This window comes from Eurosta solidaginis, chromosome 2 (genome assembly GCF_040869045.1).
Source record: "Eurosta solidaginis isolate ZX-2024a chromosome 2, ASM4086904v1, whole genome shotgun sequence".
NCBI lineage: Eukaryota > Metazoa > Arthropoda > Insecta > Diptera > Tephritidae > Eurosta > Eurosta solidaginis.
The window spans coordinates 307,952,711-307,978,709 of NC_090320.1; the positions used below are offsets into that span (position 1 = coordinate 307,952,711).

General features: G+C 38.8%; 1 protein-coding gene across 4 annotated transcripts in view; it reads left to right on the plus strand.

Annotated features, from left to right (window-relative positions):
* Positions 1-20,723, plus strand: part of Tpr2 (Tetratricopeptide repeat protein 2) — a 70,084-nt gene extending 49,361 nt beyond the window's left edge. For all 4 annotated transcript variants that reach the window (XM_067769031.1, XM_067769032.1, XM_067769034.1 and 1 more), the window contains exons 2-5: positions 13,713-14,165; positions 14,234-15,078; positions 17,433-18,653; positions 19,769-20,723. In XM_067769031.1, the coding sequence (XP_067625132.1) occupies positions 13,713-14,165; positions 14,234-15,078; positions 17,433-17,518 (1,384 nt within the window). In that variant the 3' untranslated portion in view covers positions 17,519-18,653; positions 19,769-20,723. The remainder of the gene's footprint in view (positions 1-13,712; positions 14,166-14,233; positions 15,079-17,432; positions 18,654-19,768) is intronic.
* The last annotated feature ends 5,276 nt before the right edge of the window (positions 20,724-25,999 follow it).

Below are 25,999 nucleotides of genomic sequence, written 5' to 3' on the forward strand. Positions count from 1 at the left end.
CATCTCATTTCTCTCCTTGATGGAGAGTATTCTCGCCTCATTATGCAGATGGTGTTCTGGGGACATAAGAAGACAGCCCGTGGCGATTCTGAGAGCAGTATTTTGGCAGGCCTGTAGTTTCTTCCAGTGGGTGGTTTTTAGGCTTGGCGACCATATGGGTGACGCGTAGCACGTAATCGGCTGGCTAATTGCTTTGTATGTGGTCAAGAGCGTTCCTTTATCTTTTCCCCAGGTACTGCCAGCAAGGGATTTGAGGATTTTATTACGGCTCTGAATTCTTGGAACAATTGCGGTTGCGTGCGCACCAAAATGTAGATCCTGATCAAACGTCACACCCAAGATTTTGGGGTGTAGGACAGTCGGCAGCGTAGTGCCATCGACGTGGATGTTCAATATGGTCGACATTTGGGGCGTCCATGTTGTAAACAAGGTCGCGGAAGATTTAGTCGGTGACAATGTCAGGTTTCGCGAGGCGAAAAAACTGGAGAGATCAGGGAGATAGCCGTTTATTTTATTGCATAGCTCATCGATCTTTGGGCCTGGGCCTGTGGCCATTATTGTGCAGTCATCGGCGTAGGAAACGATTGTGACTCCTTCCGGTGGTGAAGGTAGCTTAGATATGTAGAAATTAAACAAAAGCGGGGATAGGACACCACCCTGTGGCACCCCTTGTTTAATTCTCCTTTGTTTTGATGTTTCGTTTCTGAATTGCACCGATGCCTGCCGACCACCCAGATAATTTGCGGTCCACCTTTTAAGACATGGGGGAAGGGTGGACCCTTCCAGGTCTTGCAGTAACGAGGCATGGTTGACCGTATCAAAAGCTTTTGATAGGTCTAACGCTACGAGTACTGTTCTATGGTGGGGATATTGATTCAAACCGCAATTTATCTGGGTGCTAATGACATTTAGCGCGGAGGTAGTGCTATGGAGTTTTCTGAAGCCATGCTGATGAGGGGCTAGCTGCAAATGTGCTTGGAAATAAGGGAGTAAAATGGCTTCAAGCGTCTTTGCCACTGGCGATAGGAGAGATATCGGACGATATGACTCACCTACGTTAGCTGGTTTCCCAGGCTTTAGTAGCGGGACCACCTTGGCCATTTTCCATTTCTCGGGTATGACAAAGGTGGAAAGAGACAGGTTGAAGACATGCGCTAAATATTTGAAACCCTCTTTCCCTAGGTTTTTAAGCATCGGCATGGCTATGCCGTCTGGGCCCACTGCTTTGGATGGTTTAGCGCGACCAATGGCGTCCTCAACCTCTCTAGCGGTGATGGTAATTGGTGACGCGCTGAGTTTGTGTTTATGTGCGTGTCTATTGGCTCTCCGTCTATCTTTGTCGACCGTAGGATGCATTATATATTGTCGGCAGAAAGCGCTCGCGCATTTTTTCGCATCCGACAGCACCTTATCGCCAAAGGCGATGGAAACTTTGTCTTTGTGCTTAGTCGGATTCGATAGCGACTTTACGGTGGACCAAAGTTTACCTACACCGGTAGAGAGGTTACAACCTCTTAGGTGCTCTTCCCATTTCGCCCGCTTGTGTTCGTCCACAAGCAATCTGATGCGTTGGTTTATATCCCTTATTTGGGGGTCGCCTGGATCAAGCTGTCTTATAAGGTCGCGTTCCCTCGCTAAGCTCGCGGCCTCCGCCGGGAAGTGGGGCCGGATTTCGGGAATTCTCCCGGCGGGAATGAAATGTGCCGAGGCGGATTCAATGACCTTACGGAAGGCACGCTCCCCTTGGCGGGCATCAGTCGGGATAGGGAGGGCAGCAAAGCTGCTGTCTGTTGCAGATTTATATTCTTCCCACTTTCCTTTTTTGAAGTTTATGAAAGTGCGTTTTTCGGTGACGATGAAGTCGGCAGTACGCTCGAACGAAATAAGTATGGGCAGGTGGTCGGATGCCAATGTTACCATCGGCTGCCAGTTGACGCAGTTTACGAGTTCTGCGCTTACGATTGAGATATCTGGCGAGCTATGACAGCTTCCTACCATACGTGTGGGGGCGTCTCCGTTTATTGTGCAGAACGTCGTTTCGTCTATTTGATCCGCCAACATCTCACCCCTACTGTCCGCCCGCAAGTTTGAATGCCATAGGTCGTGATGGGCATTGAAATCGCCTAAGATAATGCGATTGTTGCCAGTGAGTAAGGCCTCGATATTGGGGCGGTATCCACTGGGGCAACAGGTGACAGGAGGGATGTAGATGTTGATGATTTCTAGATTTGCATCGCCTGACCGGACAGATAGGCCTTGACGTTCTAAGACATTGTCACTGCGGTCGATGCCAGGATCAAATATATGATATTGCACAGAGTGGTGTATAATAAACGCGAGGCCGCCCCCATTTCCGCTCTCGCGGTCTTTCCTGTGGACATTATAGCCAGAGCAGGTCTGCAATGCAGATCTTGCTGTGAGTTTAGTCTCTTGAATCGCAGCAATGCGGATGTTGTGCCGCTTCATGAAATCGACTATCTCCGTAATCTTCCCAGTTAGTCCATTACAGTTGAACTGCAGAATTCTGAAGTGCATGAGGGGTGACGCCGCCACTCTAGGGGTAAGTGAGGGGTGACTACGCCTAGGTTGTGGAAGGCCAGGACGCAATTGCTGTTGTGGCCTTGGGACTGGGCGCCCTTGGGCAAGCATTGGGGTACCCGGATGATTTGGGTTTGCGACCTGGCAACATGGCGCGATGAAACCCGTCGAGGGGTTGCCGTCGCGGAGACCAGAACATCTAGGAAAGTGACACCACCCAAGGCAGGAGCTGCATTGAGCGGATGTCGCAAACCTATATATTCTGTGCTGGCAGACGGTGCAAACGGAGGCAGGGACTAAGAGTCTGTTTCCCTGACCTGCACGATTGCTGCCAGAAAACAGGGGGGGGGGGGAGACGAAGACGGGGGCAGGGGCTGATGCTCAGCATTGCTACCAGCTCTACTACGAAGGTAGTAGTTATGAGTGGTATCAGCTGTTTGAGTTGTTGGCGCCGTGGGGCGCGAGCAGCAGCGGGTACTTGTTGTGGCTTGCTGAGCAGCGAAGCTGCTGGAAGGTAGTGGGGATACGCTTAGGCGTAGACTACGGGACGCCCTTGGGCGTGATCAGCAAGGAGCCACAAAAGATTTATAAAAGTTACGTGGACGTCGGGTTTTGGGATCAAGCCCAGAACAACCTGCCCGATGCAACCATCCCTTGCACGAGACACACTGAACAGAGTATGACCGTCCTAAAAAGATTCTTTTCTGGCAGATGCAGCAAAACCATTTCTCATGACCGGGGTCAGGAGACGGACCCGGATTGGGTTCGATACCTTCCCGGAGTAAGAGAATATGTAGCAGTCCTGCTGCAAGGAGCTGCTGGGAGGATGACAATTTGTGGGAGGGACGAAACAAATTAAATGGGGTCACACTGAAATGACAGTCCTTGGTCGGGAAAAAACCCGAGTCGCTCCGGTACATAGAACCGACTGCCTTGGGAAGCGAACGCAAACTGATATTTCACCCCAGTAGTGAAGATATGAAGCCAAAGTACGAGAATTAAAAAAATTTTGAAGATGGAGGGCCCCGCCCCTTTCCAGTTTAATTCTCTGTAATACTACTAATGCCATAATTGAACAATAATCGACCAATCCTAACGACTAATAAAGGAGTTTTATTTTTTTGATAGTAAATGTTTTAAAACCTCTGACGAAAATCTATCTATATATATAAAAAGAAGTGTAGGTACATTTTGATTGTCACTCCATAACTCGAGACCGGATAGAAAGATTGCCATGAAATTTTTAGGTAAGATACAGGAAGGAGAGATGATGGTTAGTTGATTTTGAAATCCCAAATTGGTTTAGCCATTCTAGAGTTATGATTTTTTTTTAGAAAAAATTCAAAACTTGAAAAAATAAATAAATTTCGTATATAAATTAGCCTATATTAGTATTTACGATGCTTTTTTCCCGGAAGTGTACCAAAGACGGACTGGGACTGGCATTAAGACTAGGACTGGGATTGAGACTGAGACTCGGAGTGGGACTGGAACAAAATACATACCACCATGGCGGAACGATACAAGGTGGCCGCATCAAACAGCTGATTATAACCTTTTTTTATTTGATTTGATACATCAACTTCCGACGCAGTACGATTTTGACATTTGCCCATCGAATTTACAAAAACAAAGTACATGGAATTCTTATTTATGTATGTAGGTATGTCACCATGCTGCCACCTTGTATCGTTCCGCCATGCATACCACCCTCTGAGACTGGCAATAAGAGATGAAGAAGAAGGAGAAAAACTTGAGAGAAGAGAAAAGAGAGAAGGAGACTGAGAAAGAGATAGAATAAGACGAAGATGGAGATGAAGCGAAAAAGACGGAGGGAGGAGTGAATAAAAAGATTAGGAAAAAGTGTAGAGGGGTAGGGCAGAGTTAGACGGAAAAAGCTTATTAAAATGTATGCAGATAGGCCAAATTTAGGGCAGAACAACGTCTTCCAGGTCTGCTAGTATCCTATATATATAAGTTGTATATTTCAGCTTTTATATCACATCTGGGTATATAATGGTCGATTTCGCCTGAGTAATTTTTGCATCATAATATTTTAATAAACTTTGCTTCCATGTGCCAACATGGGCGTTAAATTACGTCGAAATATTACTGCTTACCGGTTACGTTTATGTACTAAAATTACTTAAGATTCATGTGTTTGAATAAATTTTTGTGTGAAAATTGGTTTAATTTTATTGCTCTACAAATCGTGAATATCCCCTTCTAAGTTTTTCCACAATGCCATGCTTCCACCTGTTTATAAAAATAACTTCGTTTTCGCAAATTTTTATTTAACATACAAAAAGATCATTTCAAAATTGAAATGAAAAACGTCATAATTTTTTTTAAGTTTGTTTTCTTTTCGATATTTTCGTTCAAAATTTAAGAGTTTTTGTTAATTATTCGAGTTTTTTGTTTATATTTCTTCTTGTTTTATTGTATATGGATTATAAAAGGGAGAGTGTCATTGCATTAAGAAATGAAGTTGCCAAATGTTCAAGTCGGGTAATCTTATTGCAGTTTCGAAAGATGTAAGATGCATTTAAGTTATTATGATTGTTGTTGTGATATTGCAAAATACGGCTATGAGAAATTAACTCTATTCAGTGTGCAGATGAAAAATTATGTGCCGTGATAAATTATTCGTAATAACCTCCTTTCCCGTTCGAACTGTCTTCATGTATTCTAAAGTTCTTAGTTGAATGTTCGAATTAGATCTTTCAACCAATAACAAATCCAACGTAATTATCACCGAAATATTATTTGGTTTCAATTCCGATTATAAATTTGTATTTAATCGGCTTGAATTTTAATGGACGAGCTTCTTGAATTTCCTCTGCTATTTGTAATTTCTAAAACAAATTGGTGCATCATGGCTTTGGTTTTAGCAAATAGGTAAATTGCTATCTCGTTTTCCACATCGAAATACTTATCTAAACTCAATACAACAACCCTCTCATCATTTACTTAAAGAAAACAAATTTACGCACAAGCTTTAGGTAAGCTTTAATTTTGAAACGTCAAAAGCGAAGCAACTGCGAAGATTACAATGTGTTTGTTTAGACTGAAGGACTTGTGAAATTTCTGCAAAGGAGGACCACGTATAGAAAAATTGTCTAAACTACGTTTTTATGTTATTTGCCCTGTCAATTGCACCTGGGATCTTCACACCAGCGGCACACTATCTCTGAAACATGACGAAGCCGGAATAAAAAAGAATACTGCCTAAGCTTTTTAGGTCACTGTGTAGTCGAAATGACCACTCTATGTCGTTAGCCTAATTTGCAAAGGCTCTAGCAAAAGAATTTAAAATTTTACAGGAGAAGCAAAAATCAATTTATTTCCCCATTCACTACATGCAGATATGGGAATTTCCACCAAATCAGACCCATCTGAGCTAATGAACAAATTCCATCTTGCACTATACAAAAACGTTTACATACAGCTATAATTTAACAATTTTTTGCATTTGGATGTTGACACGTAAACTCAGCTTAAATAGATGTTTAGCCCAACAACGCGCCTGAATAGTACCCAAAACAAATAATTTATCATCTACACCATTTCCAGTTGTAATGAAGAAAGCGTTAGATATAAATGTGAAAGCGTCATATGGAAATGAGAATAGTCAATTGTAAATGCGAAAGCGTCACTTCGATATGAGAATAGTCACTTGTAAATGAGAAAACTGTAAATGAAATTTCAAAAGCGTCAATTGTAATTGAGACTGGTCAGTTGTAAATGAGAAGAGTAAATTGTAAATGCGAAAGCGTTATTTGAAAATGAGAATAGTCAATTGTAAATGCGAAAGCGTCACATGGAAATGCGAATAGTCACTTGTAAATGAGAATAGTCAATTGTAAATAAGAATAGTGAATTGTAAATGCGAAAAACGTCATTTGGAAATGGGAATAGTCATTTGTAAATGCGAAAGCGTCACATAGAAATGCGAATAGTCATTTGTAAATGATACTCAAGCTGCCCCGAGGCCTTAACCTTGTTGCAGCGGCTAACGCGATATTGTTGGCCATTAGATATGCCGGCGGGATGTCTAGAATGGTATGCGATTTTGCTGTTGGGGTAGCTTTTAGGGCTCCCGTTACGATAATCATTGATAATCTGCATACCCCGCTAGTTTTTTGGTACACGTACTTATTTGTGTGGCTGTGCACCAATCAAGGGACCCCATGGTAAAGTAAGGGTTTGACAATTGCCGTATATGCCCTACGAGAGTTTCGGTGATATGCTCCACGAGCATCCTAGCATCCTCTTGCATACCTACAGTGCCACGGAGGCTTTCTTCGCTCTCTCTGATCATTCTGCAGCTTAACATGGAGCCGATCCAATTTGTTAGGGCCGGATGAACTTCAATCCCGAGGGGACTGTTCATGATTGCTCGTTCCGAGACATTGTTTAAAGCTCCAGTGATGTCAAGAAAAACACCTAGGGCATATTCCTGGTGTTCCAGGGCTTTCTCTATATTCATGACCATCCTATACAATGCAGTATCGACTGACTTGTTTTTGGTGTAAGTACGTTGTGTTGAAAAGAATAATTCCCCATTTTTATTGATTTTATAAACACATCTATTAATCTCTTTAGCGGTTTGAGCAGAAAAGGTGTCAAACTAATAGACCTGTCGTATATCGGATGCAGATGACTGGTTTCTCCAAGATTGCAGGACGTAGTTCAGTTTTATGGAACCCAATCCATTCTACAATCGTTCCACCTGCCATCTGAAGCATAGCAATAAATATCCCATCTGGACCCGGTGATGTCAAAAGTTTTAATTGCCCATTCAGTTTTGGTAGTTGTTACCAATCGTGGTACCTTTCGCTCCGTATTAGACGTTAGTGAAGACGTTGTTACATAACTCTTCCGCATCATCTTTTGTTGGAAAGAACTCTTCACTACTGTGTGACTATTCCCTGTAGTCCTTTTTTATCAGTCTCTGGGCCGCATCTCCCTTCGATAGGATATTCCTTAGTCTTGCCGTTTCGCTGGAGCATTCTATGTCCGCACATAAATTTTCCCATGAAAACCTCTTCGACCTGTTGATTTCGCGTTTATAGATTTCCAACAGATCTCGATATTTGTCCCAGCGCTCCTCGCTTTCCGCAACGTTTGCCAACTTAAAAAAATGGAAACTCACATATGGTATTTCTTTTTTAGTTTTTTTGGTCTAACACTTTAAAATTTTTACTGAAGTTGCATTAAATGTATCCTAACAAAATCTGTGAAAATCGCTGTTTCAACAAATCAGTTGGTTATGGCCTTTGTGAATTAATCAACAGCGATATACACCTGCGAGTAAAAATAGCACCCAGAAAGATTTGCAAAATCTAAAAGAAATATTTTCAAAAATCAATGCGAATTTTGAAAACTTATAACTTTTACCTTGCTAGACTAAAATTTCATTCTCAGAAAAATTCTGCAACTCTTAATTTAAAAATTTGAAAATTTCATACGAACTTCGGGTTTTTGAAATTTTTCGAAATTGGTGTGCATAGTTTCAGTTAGACAATTCATAATTTTTTTTTCTTAAACAACACTGTGTGACACCATAAAAATACCTGGATAGTGATACCATTTTTCTAGTAGATCTTGAAGATCTAAGATGGTTTTTCGTACTTTTGGGCCCTGCACCCTGGACCAAAAGCATCAGAATTGAAAATTAAATTTAATTATGAGTTCAATGAGTATTCATTTATTTAAATATATTCAAATCTGATGGATTTATTGAAATTTTCATGAAAACAAAATTTGAAAAAAATATAAAATTGTATCAAAACGATTTAGAAATGTTAACTTGGCAGTTGTTGTCTAATATGACTGTAACTTATGTAGTTCTCAACCGATTTTAAGCTTTTTACCAAATTTAGATAAGCATAACATCATTCTTTAAAATTACATACACGGGTTTTAGGATATGTTATCAAATTTATGTGTATTAACCCAACAAACGACTTAACAAAAAAATTTGGCTTGCTGGGTGAATACACACAAATCCACATATTATCTAAAAAGGTCAAACTTATTATACTCAGTTGAGCAGAGCTCACAGAGTATATTAACTTTGATTGGATAACGGTTGGTGCTACAGGTATAAAGGAATCGAGATAGATATAGACTTCCATATATCAAAATCATCAGTATCGAAAAAAAATTCGATTGAGCCATGTCCGTCCGTCCGTCCGTCCGTCTGTCCGTTAACACGATAACTTGAGTAAATTTTGAGGTATCTTGATTAAATTTGGTATGTAGGTTCCTGGGCACTCATCTCAGATCGCTATTTAAAATGAACGAAATCGGACAATAACCACGCCCACTTTTTCGATATCGAAAATTTCGAAAAATCGAAAAAGTGCGATAATTCATTACCAAATATGGATTAAGCGATGAAACTTGGTAGGTGAGTTGAATTTATGACGCAGAATCAAAACTAGTAAAATTTTTGACAATGGGCGTGGCACCGCCCACTTTTAAAAGAAGGTAATTTAGAAGTTTTGCAAGCTGTAATTGGCAATCGTTGAAGATATCATGATGAAATTTGGCAGGAACGTTACTCTTATTACTATATGTCTGCTTAATAAAAATTAGCAAAATCGGAGAACGACCACGCCCACTTTTCAAAAAAAAATTTTTTTTTAATTCAAATTTTAAAAGAAAAGTTAATATCTTTACAGTATATAAGTAAATTATGTCAACATTCAACTCCAGTAATGATATGGTGCAACAAAATAAAACAATAAAAGAAAATTTCAAAACGGGCGTGGCTCCGCCCTTTTTCATTTAATTTGTCTAGGATAATTTTAATGCCATAAGTCGAACAAAAATTTACCAATCCTTGTGAAATTTGGTAGAGGCTTAGATTCTAGGACGATAACTATTTTCTGTGAAAAAGGGCGAAATCGGTTGAAGCCACGCCCAGTTTTTATACACAGTCGACCGTCTGTCCTTCCGCTCGGCCGTTAGCACGATAATCGATATATCTTTACTAAACTCAGTTCACGTACTTATCTGAACTCACTTTGTATTGGTGTAAAAAATGGCCGAAATCCGACTATGACCACGCCCACTTTTTCGATATCGAAAATTACGAAAAATGAAAAAAATGCCATAATTATATACCCAATACGAAAAAAGGGATGAAACATGGTAATTGTATTGGTCTATTGACGCAAAATATAACTTTAGAAAACAACTTGGCAAAATGGGTGTGACACCTACCATATTAAGTAGAAGAAAATGAAAAAGGTTTGCAGGGCGAAATCAAAAGCCTTTGGAATCTTGGAAGGAATACTGTTCGTGGTATTACATATATAAATAAATTAGCGGTACCCGACAGATGATGTTCTGGATCACCCTGGTCCACATTTTGGTCGATATCGCGAAAACGCCTTCACATATACAACTAAGGGTCACTCCCTTTTAAAACCCTCATTAATACCTTTAATTTGATACCCATATCGTACAACCAAATTCTAGAGTCACCCCTGGTCCACCTTTATGGCGATATTTCGAAAAGGCGTCCACCTATAGAACTAAGGCCCACTCCCTTTTAAAATACTCATTAACACCTTTCATTTGATACCCATATTGTACAAACGCATTCTAGAGTCACCCCTGGTCCACTTTTATAACGATATTCCGAAAAGCGTCCACCTATAGAACTAAGGCCCACTCCCTTTTAAGACACTTATTAACACCTTTCGTTTGATACCCATATCGTACAAACAAATTCTAGAGTCACCCCTGGTCCATCTTTATGGCGATGTCTCGAAACGGCGTCCATCTATAGAACTTAGGCCCACGCCCTTTTAAAATACTCATTAATACCTTTCATTTGATACCCATATCGTACGAAATAAATTCTAGAGTCACCCCTGGTCCACCTTTATGGCGATATCTCGAAAAGGCGTCCACCTATAGAACTTAGGCCCACTCCCTTTTAAAATTATCATTAACACATTTCATTTGATACTCATATCGTACAAACAAATTCTAGAGTCAGACCTGGTCCACCTTTATGGCGATATCCCTAAATGGCGTCCATCTATAGAACTATGTCCCACTTCTTCTTAAAATACTCTTTAATACCTTTCATTTGATACACATGTCATACAAACACATTCCAGGGTTACCCTATGTTCTTTTACAACATGGTGATTTTCCCTTACTTTGTCTCCACAGCTCTCAACTGAGTATGTAATGTTCGGTTACACCCGAACTTAGCCTTCCTTACTTGTTTTTTTTAATTTTGTTCTCATGGAAATTTGAATAACTCAGCCAGTTTTCAACATATTTAAAAAAGTGAATGTTGATTGAACTTCTAATGCATTTCCTGTTCTAATGCAAGTCAGGCCTAGAGCACTCTATAAATAAGTACCATGGTGGAATAACCAGGTGAAGTAAGCCGTCAGTTGTCTTGCTCTAAATTCTTCTTTGTTCTGTCATTCGGCTATCTGAAAATTTTTCAACAATGTTGTCCCCGAAAGTGTTGTTTTTTGCATTTTTTTAGGAGTAAAATATGCCACTTATAGTACTTTTTCACATCAATGTATTAGCTGAACCTCGAGGGATCCTTTCTGAATTTAATAGCATAGATCTTTCATTTTGGTATTTTCAGTGTTGGCTTTCATAAGTAAAGTCGTGTTAAACATTAGGTACGATCATATTTCTGAAGTTTCCATCAAATATGTTTAATTAATTTGCTCCAAAAAATTTAAACAGGTCTTTTTAAAAACAAATTTTTATCCAATCTCTTGGGCAGGGCTACCCAAGACTTTCGAGGAATGTTTTTGTCATTCCTGCAACAAGAACACCAAAACTTTCGTATTATAATTTATGTATGTATTCGATATAACAATGGTATTCTGAATATAATAAACAATGTTACTGTTGTCTCTGTTGCTGTTTTTACCCACAAATCAGCCCCTTCAAATTTAAAGGAATGTTGTGATATTTATTGTTATTTGAAATACATGAATCCGGCTTGCTTCGGCCCGATTGCCGCGGCGGCCGTATATCCCCTCAAATATTTTGCTAAGTAATAATTTGGTAAAATGGGTAAATACGAATTCAACTGTCAAGAGTTTCTGGCGGATCTTCTGATAAAGTTTGTATTACTTATTAAAAGGATATACATATGTACATATGTCTAACTTCCGACAAATGGGTTTGCGTTAAACAGATCAACACTTATGCGTAAGTGTATGCTCGTTTATTCGGAAAGAATATATTAATTATGTACATATGTACATTATCAAAAACTTAAATAAATCTTACCGCAGTTTTGCATCCTTTCTTTGGCGATCGTAGTTCAAAAATAAAATCGCTGTTTTAAGCTTTGACAAATCTGTGGTCACAAGGCTTAACAGCACAAGTGCGTTTTTTGCGTTTTTCAGGAGAGCATTTAAAAAATTTAAATTATAATCTGAAAAAAGTTTTCGAGGGATTCGAACAAACTTTTTTTGGAATATCTCAGATGATATATGCATCTTATGCTGGCAGGTAACTTACATAAATACTACTAGTTTTCCAAATACGCTTAAAAACGTAATTTATACCTAAGTAAGTCAACTTATTTTATTTGACACAAATATGTCGTCTTGGAAAAATAACAACTCTTATTATGTTTACAAATAATAGGAAATAACGCGTAGAGCATAAGTTAAGTAATGATACGCATTGGAATGAAAATATATTGAATAAAACATTACAAGTATACTTATGTACGTTTTCGAACAGCAAACTTATTATGGAATAAAAGCACAAGCTAGATATGCTATTTTTCCGCTGTTTGCCTTTTCTTAATATTTCGTTAACTACTGGAGTGATCTTCACAAAATTTTGACACAATATGAAATCGAATAAGGAGAATTCAACCATGACAATAACTCAATTTTGCCAAAAATCGACTTGTGCTGTTAAGCCTTGTGACCACAGAAATGTCAAAATGGACAAAGGAATAAATGATAGCAAAGGAAGAATGAGTGCAAAGCGTTGGCTGACAACGCACGGTTGTACCAAACGGTACATAGTTTAGAATAAGTTAAATAAATTTAAATTGGGTAGGTTTTATGTAGCTTTTTCCAACACTAACAGTCATTTAAACTTGGCCTTAGTATCCTCTTTTGCACTGGCGTAAGGTCGCACTGCTAAAGGCTTGGTTTCCTCCAAAAGCGGTATATTCACCGTTTTCAGCGGCACCGCTTTGTTGGTAACTACGAACAGTTACGGCAGACGGTTTGTAATATTTAATTTTGCTTTTTTGCGTGTTTTTGTTATTATTTTCTTTAAATAAACGTACGAAAAAAATTTTAATTCTAAAATTTTTTTTTTTTTCTATAAAAAATTTCAATTATTTGACATAATGGTCACCGCTTTGACAATATCGGTGACAAAAAACCGTGTTGAACAAGTTTCTGCTGTCGTGACGGCCGTAATATTTTATGCCCTGCCGCTATATTACGTTTCGGTGAACTTCACCGTCTTCTTAGTCTCCACATATTTACTTTTACACTGCAACATTTTCGACAACATGCTCTACCGCTATGTACCGGCCGCTATATAGCGGCACCGCTTTCTAGGAAACCAAACTGCAAAATGCAGTTTTTTAATGGCCATTTATTTTTCACCCATTCCGTTTCAGATTGCGTACATGTTGTGTTTTTCTATTTGCATCACCTGGTGATACCACTATGAATTAGTACATACAGATAGGAACAAAGTTGACAAAACTCGAAAAGATGTGAAAAATATTGATTCATTAGAAAAATTTTCATAGTTGTGTTTAAAATATATTTATCGTTGGAAAGATCTAATACGGAGAGGAACTGAGAGTCGGTTTATAACCAACAAAGTTATAAGCTCATAAAGGCTCAAAGGTACGAAATCGGTTTTTTACCCGTAAGTCGCGATTTTGGAGATGTCCGGGAAAAATCTTGTATGTAGTCATTCTTACATCTTCAAGATCTTCTGGAAAAATTATATCACTTTTTAGGTATTTTCACTTTTGTCTTTTTTGTAACAATGTGTAATCGAAAATAACAAGAATATAATTTGTGAAATTTGCAATACCCCTGCTATTATTGTGTTCGCAACTGTATTTATACATTTGTAAAAGTTTTTACCTGATTTTTAATTTTAAACTATTTAAATCTCTTTAGTATTGCAGAAGAAAAGAAGAAGCTTGGCAACGATCAATACAAAGCACAAAACTATCAGGCTGCCCTTAAGCTCTACTCCGATGCTATTCAATTGTGTCCCGATTTTGCCGCTTATTATGGCAATCGCTCCGCCTGTTACATGATGCTTTCGAACTACATAAATGCATTGAACGATGCTCGGCAAGCGGTACGCCTCGATCCAAAATTCGAAAAGGCTTATGTTCGTATTGCCAAATGTTGTTTGCTTATGGGTGATATTGTTGGTTGCGAACAAGCTATTAAAAAAGTACTTGAATTGGATTCGCAAAGTAATGCCGTGAAAATTGAACAACAAGGAATGCAACAATTGCGTCAGTTGGAGAAAACGATACAAACAAATTATGATTCTAAGGCTTTTCGCAATGTCATCTATTATTTAGATAGTGCTTTGGCAATTGCCCCCACCTGCCTTAGGTGAGTTACTAAATTTTATATTAAAAATTTGTATGAATTAAATTAAATGTGATTATCATTCAATTTAGATATCGTCTGCTTAAAGCTGAATGTCTCGCATTACTTGGTCGCTGTGATGAGGCTGTTGATATTGCCGTTAGCGTTATGAAATTGGATACGACCTCTGCAGATGCTATATATGTACGTGGTTTATGTTTGTATTATATGGATAATTTGGAAAAGGGTATTTTGCATTTTGAACGCGCTTTACAACTTGATCCAGATCATAAAAAGGCGAAAGAGATGCGAAATAAAAGTAAAGCACTAAAAGATATGAAAGAGAATGGCAATACTCTATTTAAGTCAGGACGATTTCGGGAAGCACAAACCGTTTATACAGAAGCATTAAAGATAGATGAATTGAACAAGGATATCAATTCAAAACTGTTGTATAATCGGGCGTTGGTTAACTCTAAAATTGGCTCTTTACGTGATGCCATCGCTGATTGTACACGTGTTTTGGAAATCAATTCTCAATATTTGAAGGCTTTGTTGTTGCGTGCCCGTTGTTATAATGATATGGAAAAATTTGATGAATGCGTAAATGATTATGAGACAGCATTGCAATTGCAAAAGACTCCAGAAATTAAAAAATTATTGCGCGATGCAAAGCTTGCACTGAAAAAGTCCAAGCGTAAAGATTATTACAAAATTCTTGGTATATCTCGCAGTGCTGCCGATGATGAAATAAAGAAGGCATATCGTAAAAAGGCCTTAATACATCATCCTGATCGACATGCGAATAGCAGCGCTGAGGAACGTAAAGAGGAAGAATTGAAATTTAAAGAAGTAGGCGAAGCTTATGCGATTTTGTCGGACCAACGAAAAAAGATGCGCTATGACAGCGGTCAAGATATAGAGGAACAAGAACAAGGTAGGTGTGGTACATAAACTGGGAGCAAGTTCACATATACCTACCTACAGCAGTGAACACGAGAATAGTCGTGTCGTATTTCGTCAATTAAATGCTTCTTTCTTTTATTATCGAAAATTAGAGAACAAACTTCCCTGAATTTTTTAACTCGAAACTATGCAAACCGATCTCAAAAACGTTTTCGAAAAAATTCACGAAAACTTTATAAAATTTGTTTACTTTTTATTTACAGGTTTTCCAATTACAGAGTACGTCATAGGTTTCTCAAAATTCGACAATGTTTGTTTTTCTAGTGGTGTTTAAGAATTTCTTCCATAAAAAAAGAAACTATGCGCACTTTGTATGGATGTAAATCGAAACACCCTTCGGAAAAAAAATTTTTAAAACTCATTGCAAATGTTGATAGACCTATACTATAGGGTATTCACTTACCCTGGTTATCAGCGTATCTACTAATGTGATTATATTTTTTGCATAGTTTACGAAAACAAAATACACTGGAGACAAGTAATTTTTAAGCAGATAAGTTGATAAGGAATAAGAAATTCATAGTCTGAGTTATAAAATTCATGGTTTTTTCCTTCAATTATCAATTATCGAAAATAAAAACGACCAATTTAAAATTGACCAATTTTCATACAAATTGCCATTTTTCCTTTCGTGTTCGCTGCTGGAAGTACACTGAAGGCATATAAATATAAATTATAATAGATTAATATACGAGCTATTTTGTTCTATTTCGATAAATCGTGCCTAATTATTAAAAATTTATAATAGTACTTTGAGCACACAACAAACTTTGATAACTTCTTAACAAAAAAAACATATCAAAAAATGGCAAAAGCAGAAATAAGGGTAACAAGTAGGGGCAAAATAATATTGGCGCAGCGTCATATACATTTTTTTTGTGTGGGCGAGTTTAGTAAGGTTCGGAAATTTACATCTTTGGGCGCACTGTGACGTAAATGGAAAAAATCCAAATCGAATTTCTCTGTAATAGTTTAAGCAAGAGTTATCAAACGAAAAAAGCTTAAAAACTAAATATTGAAAAACGTTTTTAAAAAACTTTTACTTTAAAATCAATCCTACTATAGATTTTTAGTTCCTGAAATAAGAGTTTGTAAAAAAAGTATAGATTAGAACAGAAATTTTCACTTTAAACGTGCATTCGGTTGATAGGTTCTCGGTGTGTTTTATATGAGCGGACATTTAACTCGTTACAAATTAACCAGAGAGCTAACTATTGTTAGAATAGATATATTTTTTACATTTTCATACTCAGCATCTCAAAATCTGTAAAAAATGTGATTTGGAGAATTGAAAAATTTTCTTTTGTTTCTAGTATATAACTTAAAAAAGCTAACAAATGGCAAAATTCCGTTTCAAACACGTTTTTCAATACTGATTTTTGAGACTTTTAATTGCATCCGCTTTTTTATATTGGCCACTATGTGAACTTTAAGACAGTATTTGAAAGTTCTTCAGATACAAAAGGTAATTTGTAGCGATATGAAAATTCGGTCCAAGCGAACACTCCATTTTTACATATTCGAGTTCAGCGTTCAGAATCAATAAAAGGCATTAAGTTTTTAAGAAAAAACATTGAAAAAATGCAAAATAATTTTTTTTTTTCAAAAACGTTTTTTTATATTTTAATTTGACACTTTTTCCAATATCCGACTTTTCTTTCATCTGCGAAAAATTGGCATTTCAAGCATTTTTTGTTTGATAAGTCTAACTTTAATATTTGCGGGGAAATTTTATTTTGAGAACGTTTTCCAGTTTACCTCATAGTGCGGCGGACTGCCTGAATTCACCATTTGATTTGTATGACATTGATTTTATTCAGCTCAAATCACTGAAAAAATTAGTTTGTTGTTAACATATCCATATGTAATACTCCTATATTGCTAAAAGAAAATGATCGCAATGAGTTTTAAGTTCGAAATTAAAGCAAGGCAACTTACACAATTTTTGTGATTGTAGCAGCACAAGTGTGACAAAAAAAATGGAAATTTATGTAGGTATATTCGATTCTTGAATACACAAACATAAACATTTAAACAGCAATATATCGGTACTCTAATGTTTGTGAGTGTACCTAGCCTATGGTAGCAATATGGGGTATCCTGGAAAAAGTTGCCATGTCATTTTGACATGTTGGGTGTGTCGGACCTAGCTTGAACGCCATCCAATTGCCATTAAGATGAAACGAAAATAAAATTGTCACATGCCTCCTAACTTTTGAAGTCACCATTTTCGATGAAAGGAAGGCGCTCACAAGAATTAAGCTTGCTATTGATCAACAATAAGACTAACGGACTATAGCAATAATAATAATTTGTCTTTTGCAGATTTTGATCCGAATCAAATGTTCCGGCATTTTTTCCAATTTAGCAGCGGATCTGGTCCTAATACATCATTCGGGTTTGAATTTTAAATTCCCTTGAGCCAAAATCACAATCAACTCATCACAATCGTAACGTTCTGCAATAGATTTATTATCCTCAACAACGCAATCACTCCCAATGGGCATTCAAAATGTTTTTTTTTTTCGCATACAAAAAACCAAATTTTTACGATCGCTGCTTATCGCAAATTCGATAAAAAATTCTTTTGAAAAGGTAAAAAAGAAATAAATTTGTTTAGCGTTTTATGTGCTTTTTTTCAAAATTAATTTGATTGCAACACAAAATAAGCCACAGCGGTAAATAGCGTGAAAACTAAACAGGATAAATTCTAGTTCATTATAGCCATTTAAGAAACATATTCTGAAAGAAACAATAGTCAGTAAATAATTTTGAATAACAAAAACAAAATTGTTAACAGTAGATTGAAAACAGTTAAACTATGGATATTTAGCAAAAAAATTCAGCAAAATGCTTATTTCTTTTTCAATTGATACTCCCTTTAATTGTTTCTTACAATTTTTTTGTACGTCAACGTCCGCCTGTTTGTCCAGATGAAAGAGTTATCATCGACTTACATACATAAATACGTATACTATTAAATGTATATGTCAGCTTGTGTGTATTAATTGTTCAAAACTTTAGTGCAGAAATAATGAACAGGTTGTTGAAATTGAAAACTCAAATTCTTGTGTCTAATTTGAAATTTATATTAAAAACAATTTAATTATACATATATAAAAACTAGTCTTTTTTACATACTCCATGCCACTTAAATGGAAAGGGGGTAGATTAATTATATAAAATATTTTTATTATATGGTTTCAAGACAAACAATAAAGTGTAAACTTTGCCAATATTCAAATATAAAACGTAATAAATTGGTTCATATCTACACACATTCGATATTCATTATCACTTCTCGACGCTTAAGGTAAAGAAAGACGCAATTACATTCGGCTCTGAGAACGTCTGTGTCCTTTGGCATCCAGTGGTATTTACAGTTTTATGTGAGTCTCACCAACGAAAATACGGTTCTTCTGAAAGGAACAACTTTTGTAGTTTTTGCTTACGGTGGCAACAAAAGGATAGAGGCAAAGAAATCACCGATTTCTAAGGTCTTTTTAACTAAGTATGGATCTAGATTGAACAACCCAACTAAACAAGGTAACGTTATACAAGACGGTGCACCACCTAATTTTTATCCAAAGTGGTATCAAAAGACGCGTCTCGATCTCCGTTTTAAGAATGCGAAAGATATAAACAAAAAATCGGTTGAAATTTTCATGTGGTTGTTGTTTTTTGGCAGATTTGTTGTACACACACATACTAATGTAGAAAGGTGTTCTGGCGCTTTTAGTTTTGATCCCCAAACCGTTGTCGAACCCACCCAGGGTAATGTTTTATACGCGCGGCCGAAGGCCGCCAACGCAGAAAGGTGTTCTATGCAAAAAAAACTATGGATCGGGCCCCATATTTCGGACCCTCTAGGGGTCATTTTACGGTTTTTTGTAAATAACTTTCGACAGAAATAAAAAATGCAAAATAATTTTTTTTTTTCAAAAACGTTTTTTTATATTTTAATTTGACACTTTTTCCAATATCCGACTTTTCTTTCATCTGCGAAAAATTGGCATTTCAAGCATTTTTTGTTTGATAAGTCTAACTTTAATATTTGCGGGGAAATTTTATTTTGAGAACGTTTTCCAGTTTACCTCATAGTGCGGCGGACTGCCTGAATTCACCATTTGATTTGTATGACATTGATTTTATTCAGCTCAAATCACTGAAAAAATTAGTTTGTTGTTAACATATCCATATGTAATACTCCTATATTGCTAAAAGAAAATGATCGCAATGAGTTTTAAGTTCGAAATTAAAGCAAGGCAACTTACACAATTTTTGTGATTGTAGCAGCACAAGTGTGACAAAAAAAATGGAAATTTATGTAGGTATATTCGATTCTTGAATACACAAACATAAACATTTAAACAGCAATATATCGGTACTCTAATGTTTGTGAGTGTACCTAGCCTATGGTAGCAATATGGGGTATCCTGGAAAAAGTTGCCATGTCATTTTGACATGTTGGGTGTGTCGGACCTAGCTTGAACGCCATCCAATTGCCATTAAGATGAAACGAAAATAAAATTGTCACATGCCTCCTAACTTTTGAAGTCACCATTTTCGATGAAAGGAAGGCGCTCACAAGAATTAAGCTTGCTATTGATCAACAATAAGACTAACGGACTATAGCAATAATAATAATTTGTCTTTTGCAGATTTTGATCCGAATCAAATGTTCCGGCATTTTTTCCAATTTAGCAGCGGATCTGGTCCTAATACATCATTCGGGTTTGAATTTTAAATTCCCTTGAGCCAAAATCACAATCAACTCATCACAATCGTAACGTTCTGCAATAGATTTATTATCCTCAACAACGCAATCACTCCCAATGGGCATTCAAAATGTTTTTTTTTTTCGCATACAAAAAACCAAATTTTTACGATCGCTGCTTATCGCAAATTCGATAAAAAATTCTTTTGAAAAGGTAAAAAAGAAATAAATTTGTTTAGCGTTTTATGTGCTTTTTTTCAAAATTAATTTGATTGCAACACAAAATAAGCCACAGCGGTAAATAGCGTGAAAACTAAACAGGATAAATTCTAGTTCATTATAGCCATTTAAGAAACATATTCTGAAAGAAACAATAGTCAGTAAATAATTTTGAATAACAAAAACAAAATTGTTAACAGTAGATTGAAAACAGTTAAACTATGGATATTTAGCAAAAAAATTCAGCAAAATGCTTATTTCTTTTTCAATTGATACTCCCTTTAATTGTTTCTTACAATTTTTTTGTACGTCAACGTCCGCCTGTTTGTCCAGATGAAAGAGTTATCATCGACTTACATACATAAATACGTATACTATTAAATGTATATGTCAGCTTGTGTGTATTAATTGTTCAAAACTTTAGTGCAGAAATAATGAACAGGTTGTTGAAATTGAAAACTCAAATTCTTGTGTCTAATTTGAAATTTATATTAAAAACAATTTAATTATACATATATAAAAACTAGTCTTTTTTACATACTCCATGCCACTTAAATGGAAAGGGGGTAGATTAATTATATAAAATATTTTTATTATATGGTTTCAAGACAAACAATAAAGTGTAAACTTTGCCAATATTCAAATATAAAACGTAATAAATTGGTTCATATCTACACACATTCGATATTCATTATCACTTCTCGACGCTTAAGGTAAAGAAAGACGGAATTACATTCGGCTCTGAGAACGTCTGTGTCCTTTGGCATCCAGTGGTATTTACAGTTTTATGTGAGTCTCACCAACGAAAATACGGTTCTTCTGAAAGGAACAACTTTTGTAGTTTTTGCTTACGGTGGCAACAAAAGGATAGAGGCAAAGAAATCACCGATTTCTAAGGTCTTTTTAACTAAGTATGGATCTAGATTGAACAACCCAACTAAACAAGGTAACGTTATACAAGACGGTGCACCACCTAATTTTTATCCAAAGTGGTATCAAAAGACGCGTCTCGATCTCCGTTTTAAGAATGCGAAAGATATAAACAAAAAATCGGTTGAAATTTTCATGTGGTTGTTGTTTTTTGGCAGATTTGTTGTACACACACATACTAATGTAGAAAGGTGTTCTGGCGCTTTTAGTTTTGATCCCCAAACCGTTGTCGAACCCACCCAGGGTAATGTTTTATACGCGCGGCCGAAGGCCGCCAACGCAGAAAGGTGTTCTATGCAAAAAAAACTATGGATCGGGCCCCATATTTCGGACCCTCTAGGGGTCATTTTACGGTTTTTTGTAAATAACTTTCGACAGAAATACAATTTTTGATTTCCGCTTTCGGATTCTTAAAACGGAGGTCGAGACGCGTCTTTTGATACCACCTTGGGCGCTTCCCAAGGCAGTCGGTTCTATGTACCGGAGCGACTCGGGATTTTTCCCGACCAAGGACTGTCATTTCAGTGTGACCCCATTTAATTTGTTTCGTCCCTCCCACAAATTGTCATCCTCCCAGCAGCTCCTTGCAGCAGGACTGCTACATATTCTCTTACTCCGGGAAGGTATCGAACCCAATTCCGGTCCGTCTCCTGACCCCGGTCCTGAGAAATGGTTTTGCTGCATTTACCAGAAAAGAATCTTTTTAGGACGGTCATACTCTGTTCAGTGTGTCTCGTGCAAGGGACGGTTGCATCGGACAGGTTGGTCTGGGCTTGATCCCAAAACCCGACGTCCACGTAACTTTTATAAATATTTTGTGGCTCCTTGCTGCTCACGCCCAAGGGCGTCCCGTAGTCTACGCCTAAGCGCCCCCCCCCCCCCCCCCCCCCCCCCCCACTACCTTCCAGCAGTCTCGCTGCTCAGCAAGCCACAACAAGTACCCGCTGCTGCTCGCGCCCCGCGGCGCCAACAACTCAAACAGCTGATACCTCTCATAACTACTACCTTCGTAGTAGAGCTGGTAGCAATGCTGAGCATCAGCCCCTGCCCCCGTCTTCTTCCCCCCCCCCCCCCTCTTTTCTGGCAGCAATCGTGCAGGTCAGGGAAACAGACTCTTAGTCCCTGCCTCCGTTTGCACCGTCTGCCAGCACAGAATATATAGGTTTGCGACATCCGCTCAATGCAGCTCCTGCCTTGGGTGGTGCCACTTTCCTAGATGTTCTGGTCTCCGCGACGGCAACCCCTCGACGGGTTTCATCGCGCCATGTTGCCAGGTCGCAAGCCCAAATCATCCGGGTACCCCAATGCTTGCCCAAGGGCGCCCAGTCCCAAGGCCACAACAGCAATTGCGTCCTGGCCTTCCACAACCTATGCGTAGTCACCCGTCACTTACCCCTAGAGTGGCGGCGTCACCCCTCATGCACTTCAGAATTCTGCAGTTAAACTGTAATGGACTAACTGGGAAGATTACGGAGATAGTCGATTTCATGAAGCGGCACAACATCCGCATTTCTGCGATTCAAGAGACTAAACTCACAGCAAGATCTGCATTGCAGACCTGCTCTGGTTATAATGTCTGCAGGAAAGACCGCGAGAGCGGAAATGGAGGCGGCCTCGCGTTTATTATACACCACTCTGTGCAATATTATAAGTTTGATCCTGGCATCGACCGCAGGGACAATGTCTTAGAACGTCAAGGCCTATCTGTCCGGTCAGGCGATGCAAATCTAGAAATCATCAACATCTACATCCCTCCTGTCACCTGTTGCCCCAGTGGATACCGCCCTAATATCGAGGCCTTACTCACTGGCAACAATCGCATTATCTTAGGCGATTTCAATGCCCATCACGACCTATGGCATTCAAACTTGCGGGCGGACAGTAGGGGTGAGATGTTGGCGGATCAAATAGAAGAAACGACGTTCTGCACAATAAACGGAGACGCCCCCACACGTATGGTAGGAAGCTGTCATAGCTCGCCAGATATCTCAATCGTGAGCGCAGAACTCGTAAACTGCGTCAACTGGCAGCCGATGGTAACATTGGCATCCGACCACCTGCCCATACTTATTTCGTTCGAGCGTACCGCCGACTTCATCGTCACCGAAAAACGCACTTTCATAAACTTCAAAAAAGGAAAGTGGGAAGAATATAAATCTGCAACAGACAGCAGCTTTGCTGCCCTCCCTATCCCGACTGATGCCCGCCAAGGGGAGCGTGCCTTCCGTAAGGTCATTGAATCCGCCTCGGCACATTTCGTTCCCGCCGGGAGAATTCCCGAAATCCGGCCCCACTTCGCGGCGGAGGCCGCGAGCTTAGCGAGGGAACGCGACCTTATAAGACAGCTTGATCCAGGCGACCCCCAAATAAGGGATATAAACCAACGCATCAGATTGCTTGTGGACGAACACAAGCGGGCGAAATGGGAAGAGCACCTAAGAGGTTGTAACCTCTCTACCGGTGTAGGTAAACTTTGGTCCACCGTAAAGTCCCTATCGAATCCGACTAAGCACAAAGACAAAGTTTCCATCGCCTTTGGCGATACGGTGCTGTCGGATGCGAAAAAATGCGCGATCGCTTTCTGCCGACAATATATAATGCATCCTACGGTCGACAAAGATAGACGGAGAGCCAATAGACACGCACATAAACACAAACTCAGCGCGTCACCAATTACCATCACCGCTAGAGAGGTTGAGGACGCCATTGATCGCGCTAAACCATCCAAAGCAGTGGGCCCAGACGGCATAGCCATGCCGATGCTTAAAAACCTAGGGAAAGAGGGTTTCAAATATTTAGCGCATGTCTTCAACCTGTCTCTTTCCACCTTTGTCATACCCGAGAAATGGAAAATGGCCAAGGTGATCCCGCTACTAAAGCCTGGGAAACCAGCTAACGTAGCTGAGTCATATCGTCCGATATCTCTCCTATCGCCAGTGGCAAAGACGCTTGAAGCCATTTTGCTCCCTTATTTCCAAGCACATTTGCAGCTAGCCCCTCATCAGCATGGCTTCAGAAAACTCCATAGCACTACCTCCGCGCTAAATGTCATTGGCACCCAGATAAATTGCGGTTTGAATCAATATCCCCACCATAGAACAGTACTCGTATCGTTAGACCTATCAAAAGCTTTTGATACGGTCAACCATGGCTCGTTACTGCAAGACCTGGGAGGGTCTACCCTTCCCCATGTCTTAAAAGGTGGACCGCAAATTATCTGGGTGGTCGGCAGGCATCGGTGCAATTCAGAAACGAAACATCAAAACAAAGGAGAATTAAACAAGGGGTGCCACAGGGTGGTGTCCTATCCCCACTTTTGTTTAATTTCTACATATCTAAGCTACCTTCACCACCGGAAGGAGTCACAATCGTTTCCTACGCCGATGACTGCACAATAATGTCCACAGGCCCAGGCCCAGAGATCGATGAGCTATGCAATAAAATAAACGGCTATCTCCCTGATCTCTCCAGTTTTTTCGCCTCGCGAAACCTGGCATTGTCACCGACTAAATCTTCCGCGACCTTATTTACAACATGGACGCCCCAAATGTCGACCATATTGAACATCCACGTCGATGGCACTACGCTACCGACTGTCATACACCCTAAAATCTTGGGTGTGACGTTTGATCAGGATCTACATTTTGGTGCGCACGCAACCGCAATTGTTCCAAGAATTCAGAGCCGTAATAAAATCCTCAAATCCCTTGCTGGCAGTACCTGGGGAAAAGATAAAGAAACGCTCTTGACCACATACAAAGCAATTAGCCAGCCGATTACGTGCTACGCGTCACCCATATGGTCGCCAAGCCTAAAAACCACCCACTGGAAGAAAGTACAGGCCTGCCAAAATACTGCTCTCAGAATCGCCACGGGCTGTCTTCTTATGTCCCCAGAACACCATCTGCATAATGAGGCGAGAATACTCCCCATCAGGGAGAGAAATGAGATGCTGACCAAACAGTTTCTGTTGAATACCCAGAAACCTGGGCATCCCAACAGACATCTGATTGACGAACCAGCACGGCCTAGGGGCCTAAGGAGTCATCTCCGTAAGCATTTTGAGGAAATACGGCACCTGAAGCGAAAAAACACAAGCAGGTCCTTGGTGAACTCCATAGACAGGCGTCGGACCTTTATGTCGGGAATTGCCCGGTGAATCCAGTACTTGAAGAAAAATATCCAGAACTCGCGGAAGAGGAACGCATACTCCCCAGGGAAACGCGTGTCACTCTTGCTCAACTTCGTTCTGGATACTGTAACAGGTTAAACTCTTACCTATCCAGAATCAACCCCGACATACAAAATGTATGCCCCGCTTGCAATGTGTCCCCACATGACACCAACCATCTCTTTAATTGTAATGTGGAACCAACGCCTCTAACACCCCTTTCCTTATGGTCCACCCCTGTTGAAACGGCAAGTTTCCTTGCACTCCCGTTAGAGGATATTGATGACAATTTGTGATCGGTCGCGGCTATTAGGTGGGACGAGCATTGCTACAACAACAACAACAACAACGGGTCTTTCGATACCACCTTTGATAATTTTCGATAAAAATTAGGTGGTGCACCGTTTTGTAAAACGTTACCCTAAACAAATTTAATGTTACTTGTATATTCCGATCAGTTCTTTTTTAATTAAAATGTATGGTAACAGGCTTTTCTGATCTGAGTCGAGTGTGCAAATAAATCTAAATTATTCCACTATCCACTATTTTCCCAACTTTTCGCTAATCTTTGTTAGCATATTTAGGGGAGTATTTATTTTTGTATGGAAAACATAAAACCATTAAAATAACAAAAACATCGGTCACTTAAACATATATACATATATAGAACGTATGTTTATTATTCTATATTTATTAACTCAAATAAAACTTAAACTAAAACTAAAAAGAACAATGTCGTATCTTAAAAGGGAAAGTCCCAAATTATATTATGCGCTGAAATTCAAAGTATTACTAGACATTGGCTGTAGTTGCTAAAACTCAGTTTTTCTATGATGTTGCCACATATTGCGGCAG